The sequence below is a fragment of the Labrus mixtus genome, chromosome 7, assembly GCF_963584025.1.
Source record: "Labrus mixtus chromosome 7, fLabMix1.1, whole genome shotgun sequence".
Taxonomy (NCBI): domain Eukaryota; kingdom Metazoa; phylum Chordata; class Actinopteri; order Labriformes; family Labridae; genus Labrus; species Labrus mixtus.
In genome coordinates, this window is record NC_083618.1 from 7,393,377 (window position 1) to 7,412,936 (window position 19,560).

A 19,560-nucleotide genomic window follows, 5' to 3' on the forward strand; every position below is an offset into this window, starting at 1 on the left:
CTGGTTGTTGGATACGGCTTCCTTTCGCTGTCTGTCTGGCCCTCTGTTTTTTAAAGCTCATATCTTTGTATTTTTCTATTCTTATAGGAAATGAAGGCTTTTGAGTGCGTCTGTCTTCATGCCAAATCTGTTACTCATTGGCCAAGTCTTATCACATGTCCTGGGAATTTCATGGTACTTTGAGCCTGTGGAGCTCATCAGGGAAGTACTGTAGTCTCCAAGGGTAAACATGTCAGTCACATGTGGTTGAGATGAGAACAGAAAAGCAAAGGGAACTGATCTCTTTCCCTGATGGAGGACCTAAAGGTGTAACAGATCAACTATCTTAGATCACCTGTATTGAGTTTTACCCCCCCCCCCCCCCCCCCCCCCCCCCCCCCCTTCAATACGTGTGTCTGTGCTGTTGTAGTGGATTTCACTTTATATTATGTGTGATCTGTGTGTATGCCCGTCATCACTGTGTGTGGGCTTCTTTCCTTTGAGCTTTCAGGTTACAGGAGACCTGCTGAGGTTGAGTAGATGTAAAAAGTCTGCTGAGGACACATGGCATCATGGTGTAACATAACCCAGAAGCGTCCAAAGGTGGTTCACATCAGGGTCACAGCACTGCTTTTGTCTTCTGGGTTAGCCTGAGGCATATAATGGACCACTAAAAGGAACAAAGGATCTCACTTAGACCCAGTTGTCCCTCAGGGTCAACTGATAGCTTTCTTCTAAGCAAGAAGTCTTAGTATGCTCATGCTGAATGAAGAAGAACAACTATATGTCCTTTTCACACTCCTTCCATTCGGCTGTAGAAACAGGGTCATGAACTGTAAGAAGGCTTGTTTTAAGAAAAGTTGTGTCCCTTCTGCATTGGTGGCACTTTATGAACTAGCTCAGTAACAACGATACAAAGATCCAGCCTCAACATTCATCCAACCACCCACCCATACCCTATATATTCTCTGTTTGTTATGCTGTTATATGCAATAGGCTGTGCCTCTCATTTAGCCCTGTAATGATATTGTTGCTAACTTACATTTCCTGATTAAGGATTCACTTTAGATTACTTCTCAGAAAGCTTTAACAGAGGTTGGTGTATATACATACCAAAATAAATATCTGTCAGAGTTGTTTCTATGTTAAACAAAGAAGCCCTTCCTCAAAAAAGTGGAGAGAAGGTAGCTGAATTTAATTAACTGCCCAACAAGTTTCCCAATTAATTTTCCTTTCCAGTATGATATATAGTAGAATTATTAAAGCATTCATGTAGAAAATTCTCCAAACGTGTTTGACGACACTGCCCATAACATTTTTTTTTTTAAAAAGGAAACATTTACTTTCTATTTCAGTTTCTTTTTGGGGGGATTTTTTTGGGGTAAATTATGTCATTAAAAAACGAAAGTATGTAAAAGCAAAACACAACAAGTTACCCTCACGTGCTTGTACTGTCTGGTTGTGATTCATGCTGGATAAATCACTAGTATGTTTTTATTTTAGGAGATGAAGGGGCTTAACATAGAGTAGATAACGTTCTAATGAGTCACACATTGTCTGGCTGTTAACTGGGAGAGCACAAACCTCTCGTTTCATCTCCTGCCACTCAGAGGGTTAGCCACAGCACTGGAAAGAGTTGTTTTATCTCTACACTGCTAGTGTGGTAAGTTTCCCATTCAGATGTTTTTATATAATGCCTGTAATAGCAAAGTAGTAATTTTTTGTTCAAGATTCAAAAACAACTTTGTCTATCACATAGTGACTGAAAATCACCTTTGGTAAGAGGCTTAAACAACATAAAACACCCAGAGGCCTCTGTGGCAGTGTGTGTTTCTTATGTGAAAACATTGTACTCTGAACTTTTAGTCTGGGTATATGCAAAATTGTTTGCTGAGACACTATCCTATTTTATTTCTTATTCCTGCCCTTTTTTCCACGCCCCACATTTCACTGGCTTTCTCATAAACTCAAAGTTTATGGCTTTCTCGAACTTGATTACAGAGACAATTAACGTGTCTCACTGAGGCCGTGTGTCAAAAGATATTATTGGGTTGTTTTTTTTTTTTTTAGATATCACTAAACACTGGTTGTAGTTGAATTGGCCATGGCACCACATGTGAACTGGCCTCAGGCATGATACTGTCACTGCCTCAGCTGACTTGCAGCATGCATACATGATATTTAGGGTTCCAAATATATTTCGAATGGGACGTAGTTATTTGTTACACTGTTTTTTATTTTTCTACCCTGTCTGTATATTCAATCATCTCTCTGAGGCTTGGGACTGATGGGAACAGTTTTTTGTGTCTGAAGAGGATTTTTAGTTGATCATGGGATCTGCCCTCACAAGAAGAGTTACAGATACACTTAAAGAGGCGGGTCTCTCTGGAATCCAGTTGGGTTTGGCCTCATCCTGTATCTTCAAAATGATCCTAGTGGCTGTTTTCTTGCCCAGCCCAGCACTACTCACAGGGTCAGGCTATGGGAGCCACAGACATGCACAACTGGTAGACATCTTGTCTCAGATGAGGGAGGTGTGTCCGTTCAGCTGTCATAGGACAGCTGTCTCTCTGGAGGTGTCTGACAGGAACTAGGGGTCTACCAACCTTGTGTGCCCAAATTGTCCTTTTATGCTTTTTCTTAAAGAGCCCATATTGTGCCCTTTTTGGGGTTCATATATTTAATCTATGAACCTACTTTTGTACGTTCACAATAGCTAAAGCCCGAAAAAAAGTGTCTGTTTTCATGTACTGCTCCTCCTTGCTCCCTCTACGCTCTGAGTCCGTCAGCTACACTCTGCTGAGCCCACACTGTTAGACCCCACGTGGGCCAAGTCTGCTCTGATTGGTCTGCCGATCCGCTCTGTCGTTATTGGTCAGTTGCTCAGCACGCGTCTCGGAAATTTCAACATGAGCTGCAGGGCTTGCCACAACGAGCCAATGGGCTTAGATCAGTGATCTCACACTGACAATGACGCACTGACAAATTTTTATCGAGGGGGGCTAGAACCGAGCCTAAACATGCACAGGACACATGGAAAACACACTAAAGGGCATATAAAATCAGAAAAAGCAGAATATTGGACCTTTAACATTTTTATAACAGATTGTTCAAATGGAAAAAAAGCATCCAGTGTTGGTGAGGTGGATACAACTCTTTGTCTTTTTAGCTTCCTTCCTCTATGTGGATCACAGTGATCAGATTGGTTTGTGCTCTGAGGTGTTTGCTTAGCAGAAGCTTGGCCTATGCGACCTCATTTCCTTTTCCTGTCCATGCAATGTTAATAATAACTCGTGTTTTTCAGACCCCACTACTCCCAGGGGGTATATTTAAGAACTTCCAAATCCATATCCCCATCCGCCAAAATGACTCAGCTGATGACTTTTCCAACAACAGTTATTCCAGGCAGGAAAGAAAGGAGAGACTCAACATCTGTTGACAGCAGAGTCTCCATCTTATATTTAGCTGGTTATTGAGACAACCTGACAACAGCAATATCCAGAACAGCAAGGACACCAGAGCCACTGAGACTAATTGAAATTTGCTGACCTTTAAGTTGATTTGATGCCCTGAGGGCCAATCAGATTACCCCGATGGTTTCCAAGAGGCCTCTAACTTCATTTTGTCTTACATTTCTCCATATTACTAAGGGTCCCTCAAGCTAGCTCCTGGCTCTGAATAAAGGGTTTGTGAGCGCATAAGTTGCCGTAGCCTGTTTGTGGGTTTCTAGTCATGTGCTTAAAAAATAATTATTAGAGATTATCTCTTTGGAAACAGTTGGACTTTAAAAAAAGTGATACTTTTCATGTGTCTCTAAAACTCTGTGATAAATAGCTGTACATAATCCCTACCTTAAACTACCATTCAATAAACACCTGACAGGCGGAGAACCAGCACGCAACACACCCTTTCTAAACAACCTTCAAAACGATAAGAATAAAGGTTTGGCCTGTTCAGTGTTATGTAAGAGCCTGTCTATTTCCCTGACTGTCCCTGGAGGGGAAAGATGGCTCATTCAGGTTCAGCAGTCCCCCCCACTCCCACCCCCCTGCTCCATTGCAGTCGTTTAGGGAGGCGTCTCCGTGACGATGGCACAGCCATGCATTGTGTGAAGCTCCACACACTGCCACAGAGGCCCCTGAAAGAGCCCTGAGGAATGCCATCCTTCCCGCTCATTCCCTTGCTGCACTCTCCCACGACTAATCCCCACTCCTTCTCATTTACACATGCTCACAGCCTCTCTCTTGTCTCTCCAGCTCTGTTCTTTTTCATCTTCCCTGCCTCTCCCATCACCAATCATCTCCCCATTCTAGCACTGTTTTTTATTTTCTCACCATTGTATCTTCATTGTCCCTCTTATGGTTCAGGGTTTGTAATTATACTTTATTTGGTTGACCTGGGGTTAACTGATATGCGAGTGTTGTTCTAGCTGTGTAATGGGATTACAGGCTTTGGATAGAGATCGAAGACACTGCAGAGTCTTACTGTTGGAGTTGGCTACTGGCCCCCATGTGACGGTGATGATCATCACACCAAACGCCCCACTGACATCCAGCATAATGTGCCAGAGATGGAAGGGGTGAACATGCTAGACCTTTTGCTAAGCCTGACTAGGACAATGGTGGGCAGACAACAGAGACAAAACCTGACTAAATCCCTCTCTGTCTAAATTCTGTGAGATGGCCTTAGCAGGATTCCCCTCACAGACTAGTAATTGTGTTTAATTTCAGTCCTTGAAAAATATTACAACACAACTGCATATTTCTCAGTAAACCTTTATTGATGTTGACGTTTAGGTAAGGCTCAAAGGGGCCTATGTTGATTCCCTGATATAAATTTCCCATGAATTAAGTTAAACATTTTAAAGCTATGTCTAAGCTCCCTATAATTGAGATTTAGCCCATACTTCTGCCATGGCCACAGTGTGTGAACAGTACATTAGGCATTTCCTGTTTGTGTTACATGTAGGGAAGTCCTCTCTCCAACCTTCCAGAGGACCTCCCCAGACAGGAAGTAGTGGCCACTACTATCTCAGGGTCACTGCTATAAAGTACGTCATCCACCCACCAACAGCATATTGGACAGATTCCTAGTTTTTACAGTGAGCCATCACATGAACCCTCAGAGATTATTTTATGTAGGTTTCATTTGTTTGTGCGTAATGAAAGTGGGATTTGATTATTGTGGTTTTATGTGTGAGGTCCGCTGTGTTCTGTTACCATCTCTAATTATTTAAAAAAGCCTTGTTGATTCATGTGTGAGCTTTTCCTGCCTTAGCAAACCGGTGCTAAACGATCAGCTGCTGATGTGGGAATGATTTTATAGCACTTGTATCACCTCCTCCTGCTTGACAAGACCAGAGTGAGAAAACATACACTGTTTCAAAGAGTACAAACAGTGGCTTCTCATGTTTACAGCTGTCACCTATCAACCCCCCTTTCCAACCTGTATAACCATACACACTCACACTTGCTTGTAACAACTAAACAGTGGCGGTTTGGGGTGAATCCAATCCCTCAGAGTTTCTTGTCTTCACACGTGCCTGTCTCTCTGTGTGTATTAAGTGTTGTCTAGGCTGTAAACTTCCCTGATTGGTCTCAGTGAGGTGGGAGCCTTGGAGCAATCCCAGCAATGGTGGTTGTGGCAGGCTGTCCTGCTGCTGTGCCAGGTGGCTGTGATCCAGCTGTTTATAGGCGCTCCCTGGATGGTGAATCTGTAAAACCGTTTGAAGATGAGAGACTGTTTACGTTCAAACTTCTGAGTTGGTGTGACTCACTGTATAGACGATGGGGGGTGGAGGCACCAGGTCCTGAAAGAGAGAGAAGGCTGAGCTGTAGCTAGGAGGACTAAAGGAAGTTTGCCGTTGGCCTGAGACCTCAGGGGAATTGTTTCAGCATTGTTCCAGAGAGATGTGGGGAGGAGAGGGGGGGTCACTCCGCCTCTTTCCCTCCTCCCTCTGCGTCCTCTTTACCACTGTTACAGCCTAATTCTCAACTGAGAGCATTTGGGAAAAGGAAGCATTTAAAGACTTGCTCAAACTCTACGCTGATCTGTGTTTATGTTTGGATTAACAAGAACAGAAGGTGATTGGCTTTAATCTAATTAATTATCTCACTGTATGTTCAGTAGAGATTGGAGTGAGGGAAGGTAAGTGTCCTTTTTTTGCTGTCAGAGTTACTTACCTGTATGACCTTAATCTAGACAGCAAGTCTATAGAGCTTGTGTATTCTGTACTGCGTCACATAAAACTTACTCAGGCCAGCAGCATCTTTGTTCGTGGATGTGCCGTAATGCCTGCATTAGACACACACTTTTGTTTAAGAGGGCAAGTTTTTGATCAGTTAAGGAACTTAAAGTCCTGATGGCTGGGGTAGATTATGAGGTGACAGCAGAGTCAAGGGCAGTAGACCAGAGCAGCATGACCAGATTGATAGCAGATTGTTTAACATTACTGGGATTAGAAGTGAGCCGCTGCGTTTGAAGAAAGCCCGGCCACTTAACCAAAAGGAGAAGAATTAACCTTTGTACCCAAGTGCAGATGTTCTCAGCTGTGAAATACTGCAGTTCTTCAACATATTTAAATGGGTTCTGCTTGTTTGCCATCCAAATGTTGATTAAATGTTTCAGATAACTTTTAATAATGACACTTACAATAGCTACTTAATAGAAATACAACCACCAATGTGTATTTCATACATTAAAGCGTTACTTTGAACCATTCTCCAGACATCTGCGTCCCAAGTTGAGGATTGATTTCTGTGAGATGTGTTGTGTTCAGTCACTCTTTATCTTTAGGAACTTGGTTTGCACTACACACTGGAGTTATTGTCTCATGGGTTTGACGAGGCTATTATGACTGCCAGTCTAAAAATGGAGTGAAGTCTTTGGAGGTCAGCAAAATGTTTAGAAGAATTTGATGATTTTCCCAGCCCTGTCATCTGTGGCTTTCTTGGAATGTTTAAAATATAGCAAATTGCTTCATGCCTGTGTACTATTGTATATAATGATGCTTTTATTTGACCATCTATAGACTTTTGGGGGGTTATATGAACTACAAATACAAAGTTGCCTTGAGCAAGAGCAAGTCTCATTCTTCTTATGCTTTCTCTTCTTCAGGGACACTTCTCAAAGATGGCAGCCTGCACCAGGATCTAAAGCAGCCATGTTGGTGAAGGTGAACAGCATGAGCCGTAACCAGCCAGGCCCAACCTTGCCACAGCAGCAGCACCTCCAGCACAGTGCACAAAGCAAAGCTAACACCATCACCCTGCACCCCTCTGGAAACAAGTCTCAAGGAGGACATATAAGCTCTACTCAGGGATATAAAACAGCACCTTCTGGCAAAATGGCAGCCGATACCCGTCAGGCCCATCACCTGAGAAAAGCCAGCAATGGCAGCTTCTGTTTGGTGACATCAGACAGTAGCCATCCCAGTCCACTCCTTCACAGGTCACAGACCAGCACACCTCGCCCAATCTCTCCGCAGTATGGTTGCACTGCCCCAATCTATGACGAGCCAGTTTCAGAGTGTCCCATATATGATGAACCCCCAATAGACATGGAGGTGGAGGGGGCACACCTGTACAACGGACAGCCTCTGTCTCGCCTGACACCTACTCATAGCCTCCAAAAGCCCAGACACCTCCAGCACCCTGGTCCTGCTCATCCAGGGTCCAGACATAGAAGAAACCCCTCAGCCTCTGACTATAGTCCAGCTGGTCTGGAGTGCATTAGGCACATGGTCAACGTGGATCCCAAACAGGGGCCCCCAACAGGATCTCCAGTGCCCACACGTGCCCCTTCCCCTACCTCCAGGCAGGATCCTATCTTGACCCAGCCTCAGCCACATCCACATCCACAGCATCAGGCACACTCTTTGCCCCAGACTCGAGGTCAGATTAGGGACAGAGAGCAAGGGCCACCCGGCCCAAGTACACTGGACAAGAAGCAAACCTGGAGGGTTCTTGAGGCCACTGTCCAGCGTGCCATGGAGGCCCGACACAGCAGGCAGAGCAGCCAGGCCTCACAAGACTTCCCCTCCTCGACCCCCCAGGCTACAGCAAACTACCAAGACTCTGGTTACTCAACTGGCCCCTCCCCAAGTCTGAGAAGGAAGAGCAGGAGAAGGGTTGGAGCTGGTAGCGGTGCAGGGGGCAGGCCAGGGTCAGTAGGCAGCAGCGGGGAGCTGTGTGCCCTAAATGAGAGACTGATGGCAGAGATGAGGGAGGTGGTTAGTCGCTCCAACACCATGAGGGAGGTAAGAGCAGGGCTGGACCCAGAGATGGGGGAGAGGGTTGCCGTACCAGGGACACGTTCCCCTGTGGACTCACTTAGGTGGTATGGAGGAGGGGGAGGTGGGTCAGCAGGCAGGTGTGCATCACGAGAGGACATCAGCGGGGCTTCCCGATCACTGAGTAGGGCCGGTACCCATGGCAACCCGGTGCTGACTCCTCTTGAGATACCTGGCAGACAGAAAAGGACCTATGAAAAGGTGGACACCTTGGAAATGAGTGTGAATAGCCAGGCCAGCCTGTCCTCACCAGAGACCCCAGGACCACCCTCACAGGTAACCCCAACCTTGATTATTGTGTTGGTGAATGTTTATGTTACTAAAACAGTTATAACATGATACTTTACTGTCCAGGGATGTAACGGTACCTCAAAAACGGATGAAATTCGTTACATGTAGGGAAGAAAGTTTCAAATCCATGCAATGAATCATGATTCAACTTTGTAAACAGTGAAGAAACGTCAATAAGCTCTCATATCTAAAGCTTGATACCGGTTTTCTAACACTCTAACAAAAATTGTGAAAAAAAATCCTATCATGAACCCCGCATTGCAAGTAGTATCATATTTGTTTGGTATGGACTCATCATAATACTTATTTCTCTCCAGATTCAATATCACACTAACTACTGGGGCTTTGGGTATGCTTTATGGTGTCTAGTTTAAAATCTAAATGTGGAAGAATGGATGGATTGTTTCAGTAAAAATATTCCTCTTGGCTATTAAGCAAAGAGCAGATTTTTAACCCTAGACATCACAAAATGCAACAAATGTTGTCACAAAAAGATGCACATGATCCAAGATGAAAAAACTATTTGACACTCCTGAAAAAAGTTACATAATAAGCAACATGCGGAGCCTTTTTCAATAACTACTTTTTCCACTCTCCCTCACACAGCAGAAGTTCTGCCTAGACCTCTATAAATTGAAGTGTTGTTTTCAGAAGAAGAATGTATATCTGCAAATTCATAACAAATGACTGATTTAAGAGGGAGCTCTGAGATGAAAACAGTGAGGCTAATCTATTACTTTGAAAGTAGAATTTGTGAGTATTGCCTCTCACATTCACTTTTTGAGTGCTTAAATGTCCCTAGGACGGTAAGCAGTGGGCAAGCTGGTCTCCACTGACTGTTATGGAAATGATCCAGCATTACCTGTCATCTTATTACCCACATCCATCTGCCAGGCACTGCAGGTTCTGTATACTCATATGCCAGCTCTGTGTTTGGGCATCTGGGGCCCATGCCAGACCAGAGAGATTCAGGACATGGCTTCCCCTGGTCAGGAAGGAAGACCACTGCAGGCCATATGGTATTTGGCAGAGAGAGGAGGAGGGAAAGGAGGAGGAAGCAAAGGCAAGCTGGTACCAAGGCTTATTGGTACCACTGTAGCTTTAGCATGTTAGACAACAGCCAAGAAGCACTGAGTGGGCCCCCTAAGTCTGTCCTGGAATGTTTTTCAGGCCTGCTGTTATATCACACACACGCGCACAGATACACACAGATTATGGCTTACTATGAGCAGCTCCACATTTCCACATTTGAGCTTTCTGCTCTGGTCAAAAGATCTTTGAACTAACTTATTCAAAGCATGTACTGAAGCTGACCATTTCTTTAAACTAAATTGATTATATTCTTTGAAGTGGTATGTTCTTTCCACTATTGTAATGTTGTGTCTACACCCATAGCATGACTAAATTACAGTTCTGTGTCCATGCATCTCTACATGTTCTGTACAACAGTATAATTATGTTAAAGCATACGTTTTACAGCATATGTCTCGATCCCTTGTTAAACATGTACATCTAAAGCAGAACTGAACCTCAAATCTTCTCTTTTCAATTTAGAAACCAAAATCTAAAGTCCAGCTTTTCTGGCACCCATCACCTCCGTATTGTCCATTCTTCCACATGTCAGAGTTTTATTTTCCATTTGTAAATTTAAGTTCTGATTCTGGTCGAGGTTTTGTGTTGTCCCTGGCTCTTTCTCAGTATTTATGTGGTTTGCTGATTGAGGGTAGGCCCTCATTTCAATCATAAACATAACCGTTGGGATCATTGGGGGGTCTTGTGTATAACATTGGTCTAGTCATGTAGAGTACAGATGGGTCTGGTGCAATAAAGGTGGCAGGGTATTTGGGCTGTTATGGAACTATCTGGTAACCTGCTCTTCAGATTAGGAGATTTATTTCCCGGTACAATTATTTTCTAGCATTTGGACTGCAAGCACTCCCCCTCAAGCACTAGCTCTGCAGAGCACAGTAGGCGGAGGGCAGCCCAGCTGCTAGTATGACACAGTGAGGTCTCTGCAGCTGCATACACACAGTTTGTAACTCTTTTGCCTCACCCCTCTGACCCCTTTTCACCTCCCTCCTCCTCTTCGATATAACTCGTTTTTAACTATCTAATGTTCCTCTTTTGTCCACCTGCAGACGGGCACCCTAGAGCTGCAGGTTCAGCTAGAAAGCAGGAAGAAAGGCATGGTGGATGGTCGGACTGCTTCCCTGGGCCCCCATCGTTCCGCCAGTCATGACAACAGTGAGGGAGGTGATGGGGCAGGAGACAGAGCACAAGGATCCTCCTACCAGCTCTCCTACGCCACTCTGCGGCAGCCCCCGCCTCCAGCAATGGGTATGGAGGACTGGGCCAGCAAGCACCTTAACATGCACACTCAAGGCCTGTTCCGTCGCCGCGTCTCCATTGCAAACATGCTGTCTTGGAACCGTGGATCCATCAAAAAGCCCATGCTGGTCACCAGCAACCGTGCTGTTAGGAAAGAGGCCTGCGAGATGTTCAAGCTGGTGCAGGCCTACATGGGAGACAGGCCTTCACGTCTGGACCGCCGTCACTCCGCCCTGCTCATTGTCACCAAGTGCTGGGACATGCCGGGGCTGCGGGACGAGCTGTACATACAGTTGGTAAGACAAACCACAGGCAACGCCAGCCCAAGAAGCTTGGCAGCAGGATGGGAGCTGATGGCTGTCAGCTTGGCCTTTTTTGCCCCCTCGCCTAAGTTCCGCTGCTACCTAGAGGGCTACATCCAGAGACACACGGAGCCTACCAGCGACAAGAAATGTGAGTCTCAGACTGAGCAACAGGGTGGGTCATCTTTCTTTCTTCTGCACCTCCCTTGTTGTCTGAATTGTGCTTCGTTTATGTTGGCCAGAGAGATTTTTAGTTGTTTCGAAATATTTACATTTTATTTTTTCCCTTTCCATTTGCCTGTTGAATCTGTGATTCAGTCCAGTCAGTTTGACTATGACAGAAAGCCCCAGACTGAGTTTGAGGGCCTGGTTATTGGCCTAATGTTTTTCAATCAACCATCAGAAATTTGACCTCAGCTATCTTTTGTTTCATAGTGAGTGAATTCATATTGGATCAGCAGGAACTAAAGCTGAAGAAGAATTCAAAGTCCAGAAAGAAACGGAAACAAAACACAGACGAGGAAGAAGGTAAATCTCTTTTTCATTTATTGCTCATTAGTCCAATATATTGCTCTCAGAACTCTGGATCCTCAGTATTTCCCATTTGTACTAGCTAATCTGTTTAACAGAGCACAGTAGGTCAGGGAGCAAGTTCTCAAGATGTTTTTCTACTTACTTCAAAACTCCATGTCTAGAGTTTCTAACCAACACAAGCCAGTAAAAATCTATCATATTGCTCCTTGAAGAGTGACTGTTCTGAGTGGGAAGGAAAGTTCAGAGTTGTGTTTTCCAGATGAGTGAACGCTGATGTCCTTACAGACATGATGAATGGGATTCACAGAAAGTTGAGCCGAAAAAAACATGTAGGTTGAGAATATCAGAATGTTCTGTTCAGGTACAATGGACCACACTGTGAATCATTATATGGTCTCCCACCACTTCCCATGTCACACAGACATTTTGGGGGACACTCACTGGCACGTGACCTCATTAGAGCAGCCCACACTGCCAGCTCAGATGATGATGTCACTGAAGAGTAACCCAAACATCTGACAGCAGACAACACAGCAGTGGCCTCACATTGTAGTTGAGTGACTCAGTTCTGTATGCTGTAAAACCTCTGACTAAGAGGCCATTGAGAGAGTCTATTGTAAATATCTGACTAACTCTAAAGGTCTTATGTGATTGGAATCTTGGTCAAAGCAATTAAGAAAGAAGTCTCACATGTACATAGATGGCATAAAGAGAGCTGCTGTTTGCTTTGATGGTTGGAAGAGCATGAACATGCATGGCACTTGCGTGACCAGAGCAATGAGCAGCAATAGGAGTCACATGGGGCAACTGGAGGCCTCTCGTCAGCCTATACCTGCCTGATCTGTGCTTGGAAATAGACTTCTTTAAGCATAAGTGATCACCTGCTTTAAACAGCACTTGGACTGTCACATAAACAATGACGAAGACGAGACTGAGGTAGTCTCCTTAACCTGCTTTGACGCGTCTGTGTTTTTGATGTCAAATTTAGCCTCAGCCTGTATGCAGACAGGTGTCATTATGTTCTCAGCCTGGTACAGTATAGTCAAGCTGCGGATGAGCTCAGATTTCTCCAGGGGTTTAGTTGCCTGGTTGTTTTTGTTTTCCTGCCAACTATCTTGATGTAAATATAGACCACCAGTCGTGTTAAAGCCCCTCTCCGTGCAGCACAGGGGCTCGGCACTCTTGCTTTAGTGCATAGTCGCAGTGTTGGGAGACTTGGGAAAAATAAACTGTCATTGCAACGATCAAAGGCAAATTATTGGTATGATCTCTCTAATTAGATATAATTATAGTCAAACTTGGTCGGATTAGCAGTTGTGTGAGCATCTATGAGAGTCACCTGTTTGCCATAAATCTGGGATCTTTGACTGTAGGAAATACACTGCAAAGTGTTTGTTGTTTTTCAATATCCCATGGTGGGTTTTACCATCTGGCAGTGGTTTGGGTAGCTGATAAAGTGGAGGATTCTGGGAACGGGAATAGACGAGAGGGGTGTGTTTGGAGTCAAGCCGTGTTACCACAGCATTTAAAGAAAGGGGTGATTTTCAGTTAGGATCAAGCATGAGGACCAAACACTTAAAGGTCGTTGATGGCCCCTTTATTTTTTTGAAGACCAAGAGGTGGACATAATTCTTCATCTTTAAGGGACAGAGGGATTGAGTTAACTTGTAAAATACATCTGAGCCCTACAATAACTAGTTAGAGCAGGTAGAAGACAGGAAGCCTCTTTGTTTTTCATTCCAGCCCTTCATGTCTGTGTACACGGATGAATCACCTGAAGTTTGGATGTGTAGGCTGAATCCTGTCTCTTAAGCTTTTGTTCAACAGCAGTAAATCTTCCCTCAGCCTGACAGTTGAGCTGGGCCTGCTCTAATCCCCATATGCCAAATTCACACCATCAACATGTCTCTCCAGTTACCACAGCCTGCTTTGCTTTACGCTATTTGACATCTGTGGGAAAAACAGCTCTTTTTTTTCTTACTTCACGGGAAGAAGAATTTAAATAATTTATCATTTGAGTGTTCAATGCTGGCTGATGCTTGAGGGTTTTTTCTAAGTTTGATAACAAGGATGTGATTTTGTCTCTTTTGGAGTTTGTTTTAATTGAACTAAGCTTACCTCTTCTGTTCACCCTCAGGTCTGCCTATAAGCACATATGCAAAGTTCTGCCATCGGAAACTGCTGAAGGTGGCGATCACAGGGGGCAAAAAGGTAAGCTGGAAGAGTGAAAGAACACAACACGAGTTGAGCTCTGTTGCATTCACTTGAAATCAAAAATATGTTGTTCTCACAGGATAAAAATGGGGCAGTTTGAAAGTCCCGATTCGCATTTGAGTCATCCTAGAGAGACATAATTACAGGCACATACACAGTCATAGTATCACAGCTGCAGACACAACTATGATTAGAATCATGACGTACCCAGGTTGTAAATCTTCCTCCTTTCCTTACCCCCCACCCCTGCAGGGTCTACGTAAGCCCACCTTGGAGGAGATCGACCACAGTAGGCGGGCCATCATCACCCCCTCCCTGTTTGGCAGTTCACTGGAAGAGGTGATGGAGAGGCAGAGTGAGCTGTTCCCAGACAGAAAACTGCCTTGGGTGCAGGTTCAACTTTCCCAGTATGTTCTTGCTCTGGGCGGGGCTCAGACAGAGGGCATCTTCAGGTAAGATAGTCTTCACTATACCACTTACATGCCACGACTTGAGCAGTGTGAGAGAGGTGGAGGGTAGGAAAATATAAGGGGATCTTATGTACTGTATGTGTGTGTATGCTTTATTGTATGAAGAGTGTGTATAAACAGATGTGTGTGGTCTCCTGTATCCCTGTATCCAACGCAGGCTTTCCCTGTGTTCAATACACACAACAGACAGCAGAACAAACACAGCCCTGCTTTACTCCTGAGACCAGCACTGTTTAATTTGGTGCTTCATAATATGTGTTTACATTACTGCTTAAGCTTACAAGCATGAGGGAGCTCATCAACTGTGTGTTTGGGTTGGGTTTTTGTCTTGAAACTTTAATTCTGTAGCATCTAGGTTTATTTAGAGAAGTGTCCTCTTGGTCAAGATTACTTTGTACGAAGCTCACTGAAAATTTCAGCTGTACTTGTGGACCTTCCTGAAGACAATCTTATAATAATCTTTTTGTTTTCATCCAAAGAGCATGGTACTTTCAGCCAACAGGCCACATTCAAAGTCAATAGGGTGTGCAGGAGTAATTAAAATGCCACAGGACATGGATAATATGTAATAGTAGAGTTAGGGTTCCATCTTGTGGCTACTGAGTGTAACTGAAGTGATTTCTTTTATTTCAGAGTGCCAGGAGACATCGATGAAGTGAACGCGTTGAAGCTCCAGGTAGACCAGTGGAGGATCCCAGAGAATCTCTCTGACCCCAACGTTCCTGGTGAGTAAAGAACTGTTTAATCCAAATAATCAGCTCTTTGTTTCTGTGTCTGCATGTATATGATGGGTGTGAATATTTAAATTAAGGCCGTGTCTTTTTCTTGTTCAGCATCTCTGATGAAGCTCTGGTATCGAGAGCTTGAGGAACCTCTTATACCAATGAACTTCTACAAGCAGTGCGTTAATAACTGTGATGACCCAGTGGCAGCAATCGCCGTGGTTCAGTCTCTGCCTGATCTTAACAGGCTGGTGCTTTGCTACTTCATCCACTTCCTGCAGGTAAACAACATTTCCAAATCATCACAAACACAGTGTTATAAAGTCACCCAAACCAGGCTGCCAATTTCAACACCACCATGGCTATCTGTCCAAATGTAAAACCTTTTTTTTTTTTTAGCAGCTCTGAAAATTTGACATTTTTATTAAGAATACTGATTATGTCAGTATTGTTTTCTATTGATCCAAATAGCTCCATTGATATACATATAACTAACACAAACATAGCAAAAATAATTACTCAAAACAAATCCACAATTTAAAATACCAATTTATTTGAGCTCTTACATAACTGAATATGACTCGTACATTACTCACTGAAGGTAAAAAGTTAGTCTGTACACTCGGCTTTGCTCATTGCTTTCTGTTCTTTTCCATCCCTGATTATCTCTAGGTATTCGCTCAGCCATCTAACGTGGCTATAACCAAGATGGATGTGAACAACCTGGCCATGGTGATGGCGCCCAACTGCCTTCGATGCCAGTCCGATGATCCACGTGTCATCTTTGAGAACACACGCAAGGAGATGTCCTTCCTGAGAATGCTCATTGTTCACCTGGACACCAGTTTCATCGAAGGGGTTGTGTAGACACTGTAGACCATAGAGCCCCCCTCTCGGTGCTGAATCAGGACACAAGCTTCTCCAGTTACACATTTACAATCATGCATAAACACTGTTTCTGTTCAGACCACACTGGAAACTCATGAGGCGATATATAACACCTCTTACAACACAAAGAGTGAGAACACAGCTTGGACTTTGGTCCCTTCTTCTTACTTACTTTCAGAATGAAAGACACAATAGATTAGGTTTCACTGTGTTTTTTAGATGAAAATACAGTGGTAACTGCTGCATGTGAAAACAGAGTTACTTTTTCATGTCTTACCAAATGGGTATTACTATGGTTTAATTGGACAACAAGCTGAGTAAACTGAGAGTGCAGATTTACTTAATAAATATTTACTTGCACATTAAAGAAAAAAAAAACAATATTGTTTGAAGCTCAGCTTTTTCAAATCTTTGGTTTCATTCAGGAGTGTGTGTTGTGTGGGTATATGATTGTTAAGTGTGAACGAAAAGACAGCATTTATCTATCATGTACAGAACATTTGAAAATATTCAAAGTAAAGAAGTTTGAGACTATGTTTGAGACTAAATGCAAACTTTTGTATTTGTCTCGTTAATAAACTTGCCTGTGCTGTTTTGATTAGTTGAACTGATACTGGTCAGTTTACGACACAAGAAGCCGCACAACCACAGTCGTGTTGATACAGAGCCGTCATTTCAAAGCACAAGCTGATAGGAAGTTCAGAAAAGCTCTTAGTAATGGATGGAAGCATTCAAAGACATAGAGTTAAAAAAAAATAAACACTCAAGTGGAACAAGACAAGAGTGTTATGTGGGTGTCAGTTATTCAACTGATAAGACTGTGTCCCATTATTATCAACAAGTCATCAATGGAATTGTGTTCTCTTCTTTTTTTGGTCTGTATTTTCTCTAGCTCAGGTCTGATTAAAAACACGTGTTTTGGTTGTTATAATGTCCATGACCTCCCTCACAGAAAAACATTATAAATCTGACACAAACACCTGAACTGAGTTTTTAAATGCCAAGCACTATATGAGAATTTTTGTGCATCTATTTAGTCCTGTCTCAGGCTTCTCCCTTGTAAATAAATTATAAGTGTAAATAGTATTAAGTCTCCTTGAATATATTCTAATGGCCTGTGTTGAGAGTGAAGTTAAATGTTGCTGTAAATAACAATAAAAGGTGTTTTTGTAATTAACTGTTATTTCTCTGCTGTAATCGCCTCCCTTTTGAATACAGGACTGATACAAACCACTTTACATGTGTGTGTATGTGTGTTTGCATACCTTCTTGTTGTAATATTGAATGGCTGTCCATAAATAAAGATTTGTTTGATTGTAGACTGGATGTCTGTGTTGTGTTTGGAGCAGCATTGCCTTCTTTTGACAGAGTATTGAAGAAAGGAGACAGGAAGTTAAGGACAGTATGCAACCAAGACTGCATGCACGGAAAGTGAAAAAATGCACTTCATAAATCAATTGAACACTTAATATTATTTAAGCATAATGTGCTCAATAGACATGGCATGCAGGGCACCATTATCAGAAAGCTAAAAGGGTCACTGGTTTGAGTCCTGGTGCGGTCCCGGTCTGGAAGTTGGTCTGGTTGCTGGAGAGGTGACAGTCCACTTCCAGAGTACTGCCCTACTACTACTGAGTAAGGTACCAAACCCCCAACAGCTCTGTTGCGCCCCCTGTGTAGCAGCCCCACTATGACATCTCTCCACTAATGCATGTCAACAGGCCCTGTTTGTGTATTTTGGACCTTTGGAAGCATTATCTCTCAACAACAGTGTCAAACTAGAATTTCTCAGATGTATGTAAAAAAATATATATATATTTGTATTTTTAACTCACATTTTTACATGTTGGCAACAATGCATAACCTTTTAATTTTTTTTAGGAATAAATATATAGTATAAAGTGTAAATGTGGGTTCAAACTCCTTACAAAAATATATTTTTTTTACCATATATATTTTAAAATGTATTAGTAAATTGCATGATTTATTATCTCTAATATAAATTTAAATTAATAAATAGAAATAAAAATAAAAAACATTTATTGTCCCAGTATCTTGAATGAAGATGAATCTTTATTAGGTCCAAATAGATTAATAAATGTGTTATGGTGCAGTAATCTTAAAATAATAAGATCATTGCTGCCTTGTGGCCTGTATTTATAAACATAATATATATTTTTGGTTTTGAATGAGCAATGTAAATCAAATGTTTGCTTAATGGCAAAAATCAGTTAGAATGTCTCAATCCCCCATGTATAACTCAAAACATGCAATTGCAAAGTGTCCAGAGAGACAAAAATCTTATTCCTTTGGAACTAAGCAGGTGGAAGGATTGGCCAACAGAGCTCCCCCTGCTGTTACAGCATCAAAGATATCAGCATATACACTGGACTGGACAACGGCCACTTGTTAAATTCCACTTTGTAACAATCATGTACCTATGTCTATGGTCTGCTTCTGGTGAAAGGCTAGCCAGAAACTGTAACCATGACAGCAGACCTCTGCCTGCAGGGAAAACAAATTACAGAAGAAGAGGAGAAACAAACAAATGACAGCCTCCCCTCCCTTAAAAATCCCATTCAATGACCGAAGGCATGGAAATAGTCGTTTTCATTTTCAATCAGTATAACCACAAAACCACCAGGCATTTATTCAGAGAGTGCTGAAATAGGCCTGTCTGTTTTTCCTGTACAAAACCACTGTAGTAGGGTATAGCGTCTTACAGTAAGGTAAAGGGATTTTTAGTGTAGCTACATATAGTCAATTTGTATATTTATATTGTGTTCCATTTCTTAATTTCGAGTTTTTATCCTCCAATATCAGCTGTAGCATGTGATTATCCCATTATAATCATGCTCGTGTGAAACACAAGAGAACAGCAGAAGAGAACTTACACTTGTAAATGAGTGGTTTTACATGTTGGGAAGTTTAATGGTGCTTTGTTCATGAAATAAAAGGAAGTCAATTAGGCCTAACTTGTTAAAATTGGAGTGAATAGAGATAAAGAGATACACAGGCCATAAAGTATGGGGACCTAAGGGTATGTATTGGTCTTTAAATGTATCACAATAAGTAAGGTAGTCATACCAGTCTTAAATTGCAGAAAAACTTAAATAACAAGTAGGCCTACATGCTAACTGAATTTAGCTATGTCATCTTCATAAACAACAGTAGACCTAGTTGTTTTGGATGAACAGAGGGTGGAGCTATAATCCCAGTGATCTCTGGATGGGTGTTCTCAATGACTTGTAACTTGGTCAGGGCTCTTATTAAGGCCAATGGATCCAAATGTAAAGATAGGCTATTCAAAATCAAGTAATAATAGGCTAATTTTGGTCGTTATTAAATATGACAAGGGAGACACTAGTTTGTGTGTTCAAGGTGCTTATACAGGTTTTTATAAAACACATATAAATTGCTTTGGCACACAAATGTATTTGCTACAAATGCATAAACGTGACAAATAGCAACACAATTTAAAAATGCAGCTGGTAAATAATAATTACTTGAAGCCGTTGTCCGCGCATGCGTAGTGCAGCGCC

General features: G+C 42.6%; 1 protein-coding gene across 3 annotated transcripts in view; it reads left to right on the forward strand.

Annotated features, from left to right (window-relative positions):
* The window catches only part of arhgap46a (Rho GTPase activating protein 46a), a 31,645-nt gene extending 14,308 nt beyond the window's left edge, over positions 1-17,337 (forward strand). The window contains exons 1-9 of one of the 3 annotated variants that reach the window (XM_061042433.1): positions 5,974-6,126; positions 7,096-8,545; positions 10,699-11,365; positions 11,626-11,718; positions 13,862-13,935; positions 14,191-14,390; positions 15,042-15,133; positions 15,242-15,411; positions 15,803-17,337. In XM_061042433.1, the coding sequence (XP_060898416.1) occupies positions 6,098-6,126; positions 7,096-8,545; positions 10,699-11,365; positions 11,626-11,718; positions 13,862-13,935; positions 14,191-14,390; positions 15,042-15,133; positions 15,242-15,411; positions 15,803-15,997 (2,970 nt within the window). In that variant the 5' untranslated portion in view covers positions 5,974-6,097 and the 3' untranslated portion in view covers positions 15,998-17,337. Of the gene's footprint in view, positions 1-5,973; positions 6,127-7,095; positions 8,546-10,698; positions 11,366-11,625; positions 11,719-13,861; positions 13,936-14,190; positions 14,391-15,041; positions 15,134-15,241; positions 15,412-15,802 lie in introns of those variants that run through there. The other 2 variants (XM_061042431.1, XM_061042432.1) reach the window with 2 other exon arrangements.
* The last annotated feature ends 2,223 nt before the right edge of the window (positions 17,338-19,560 follow it).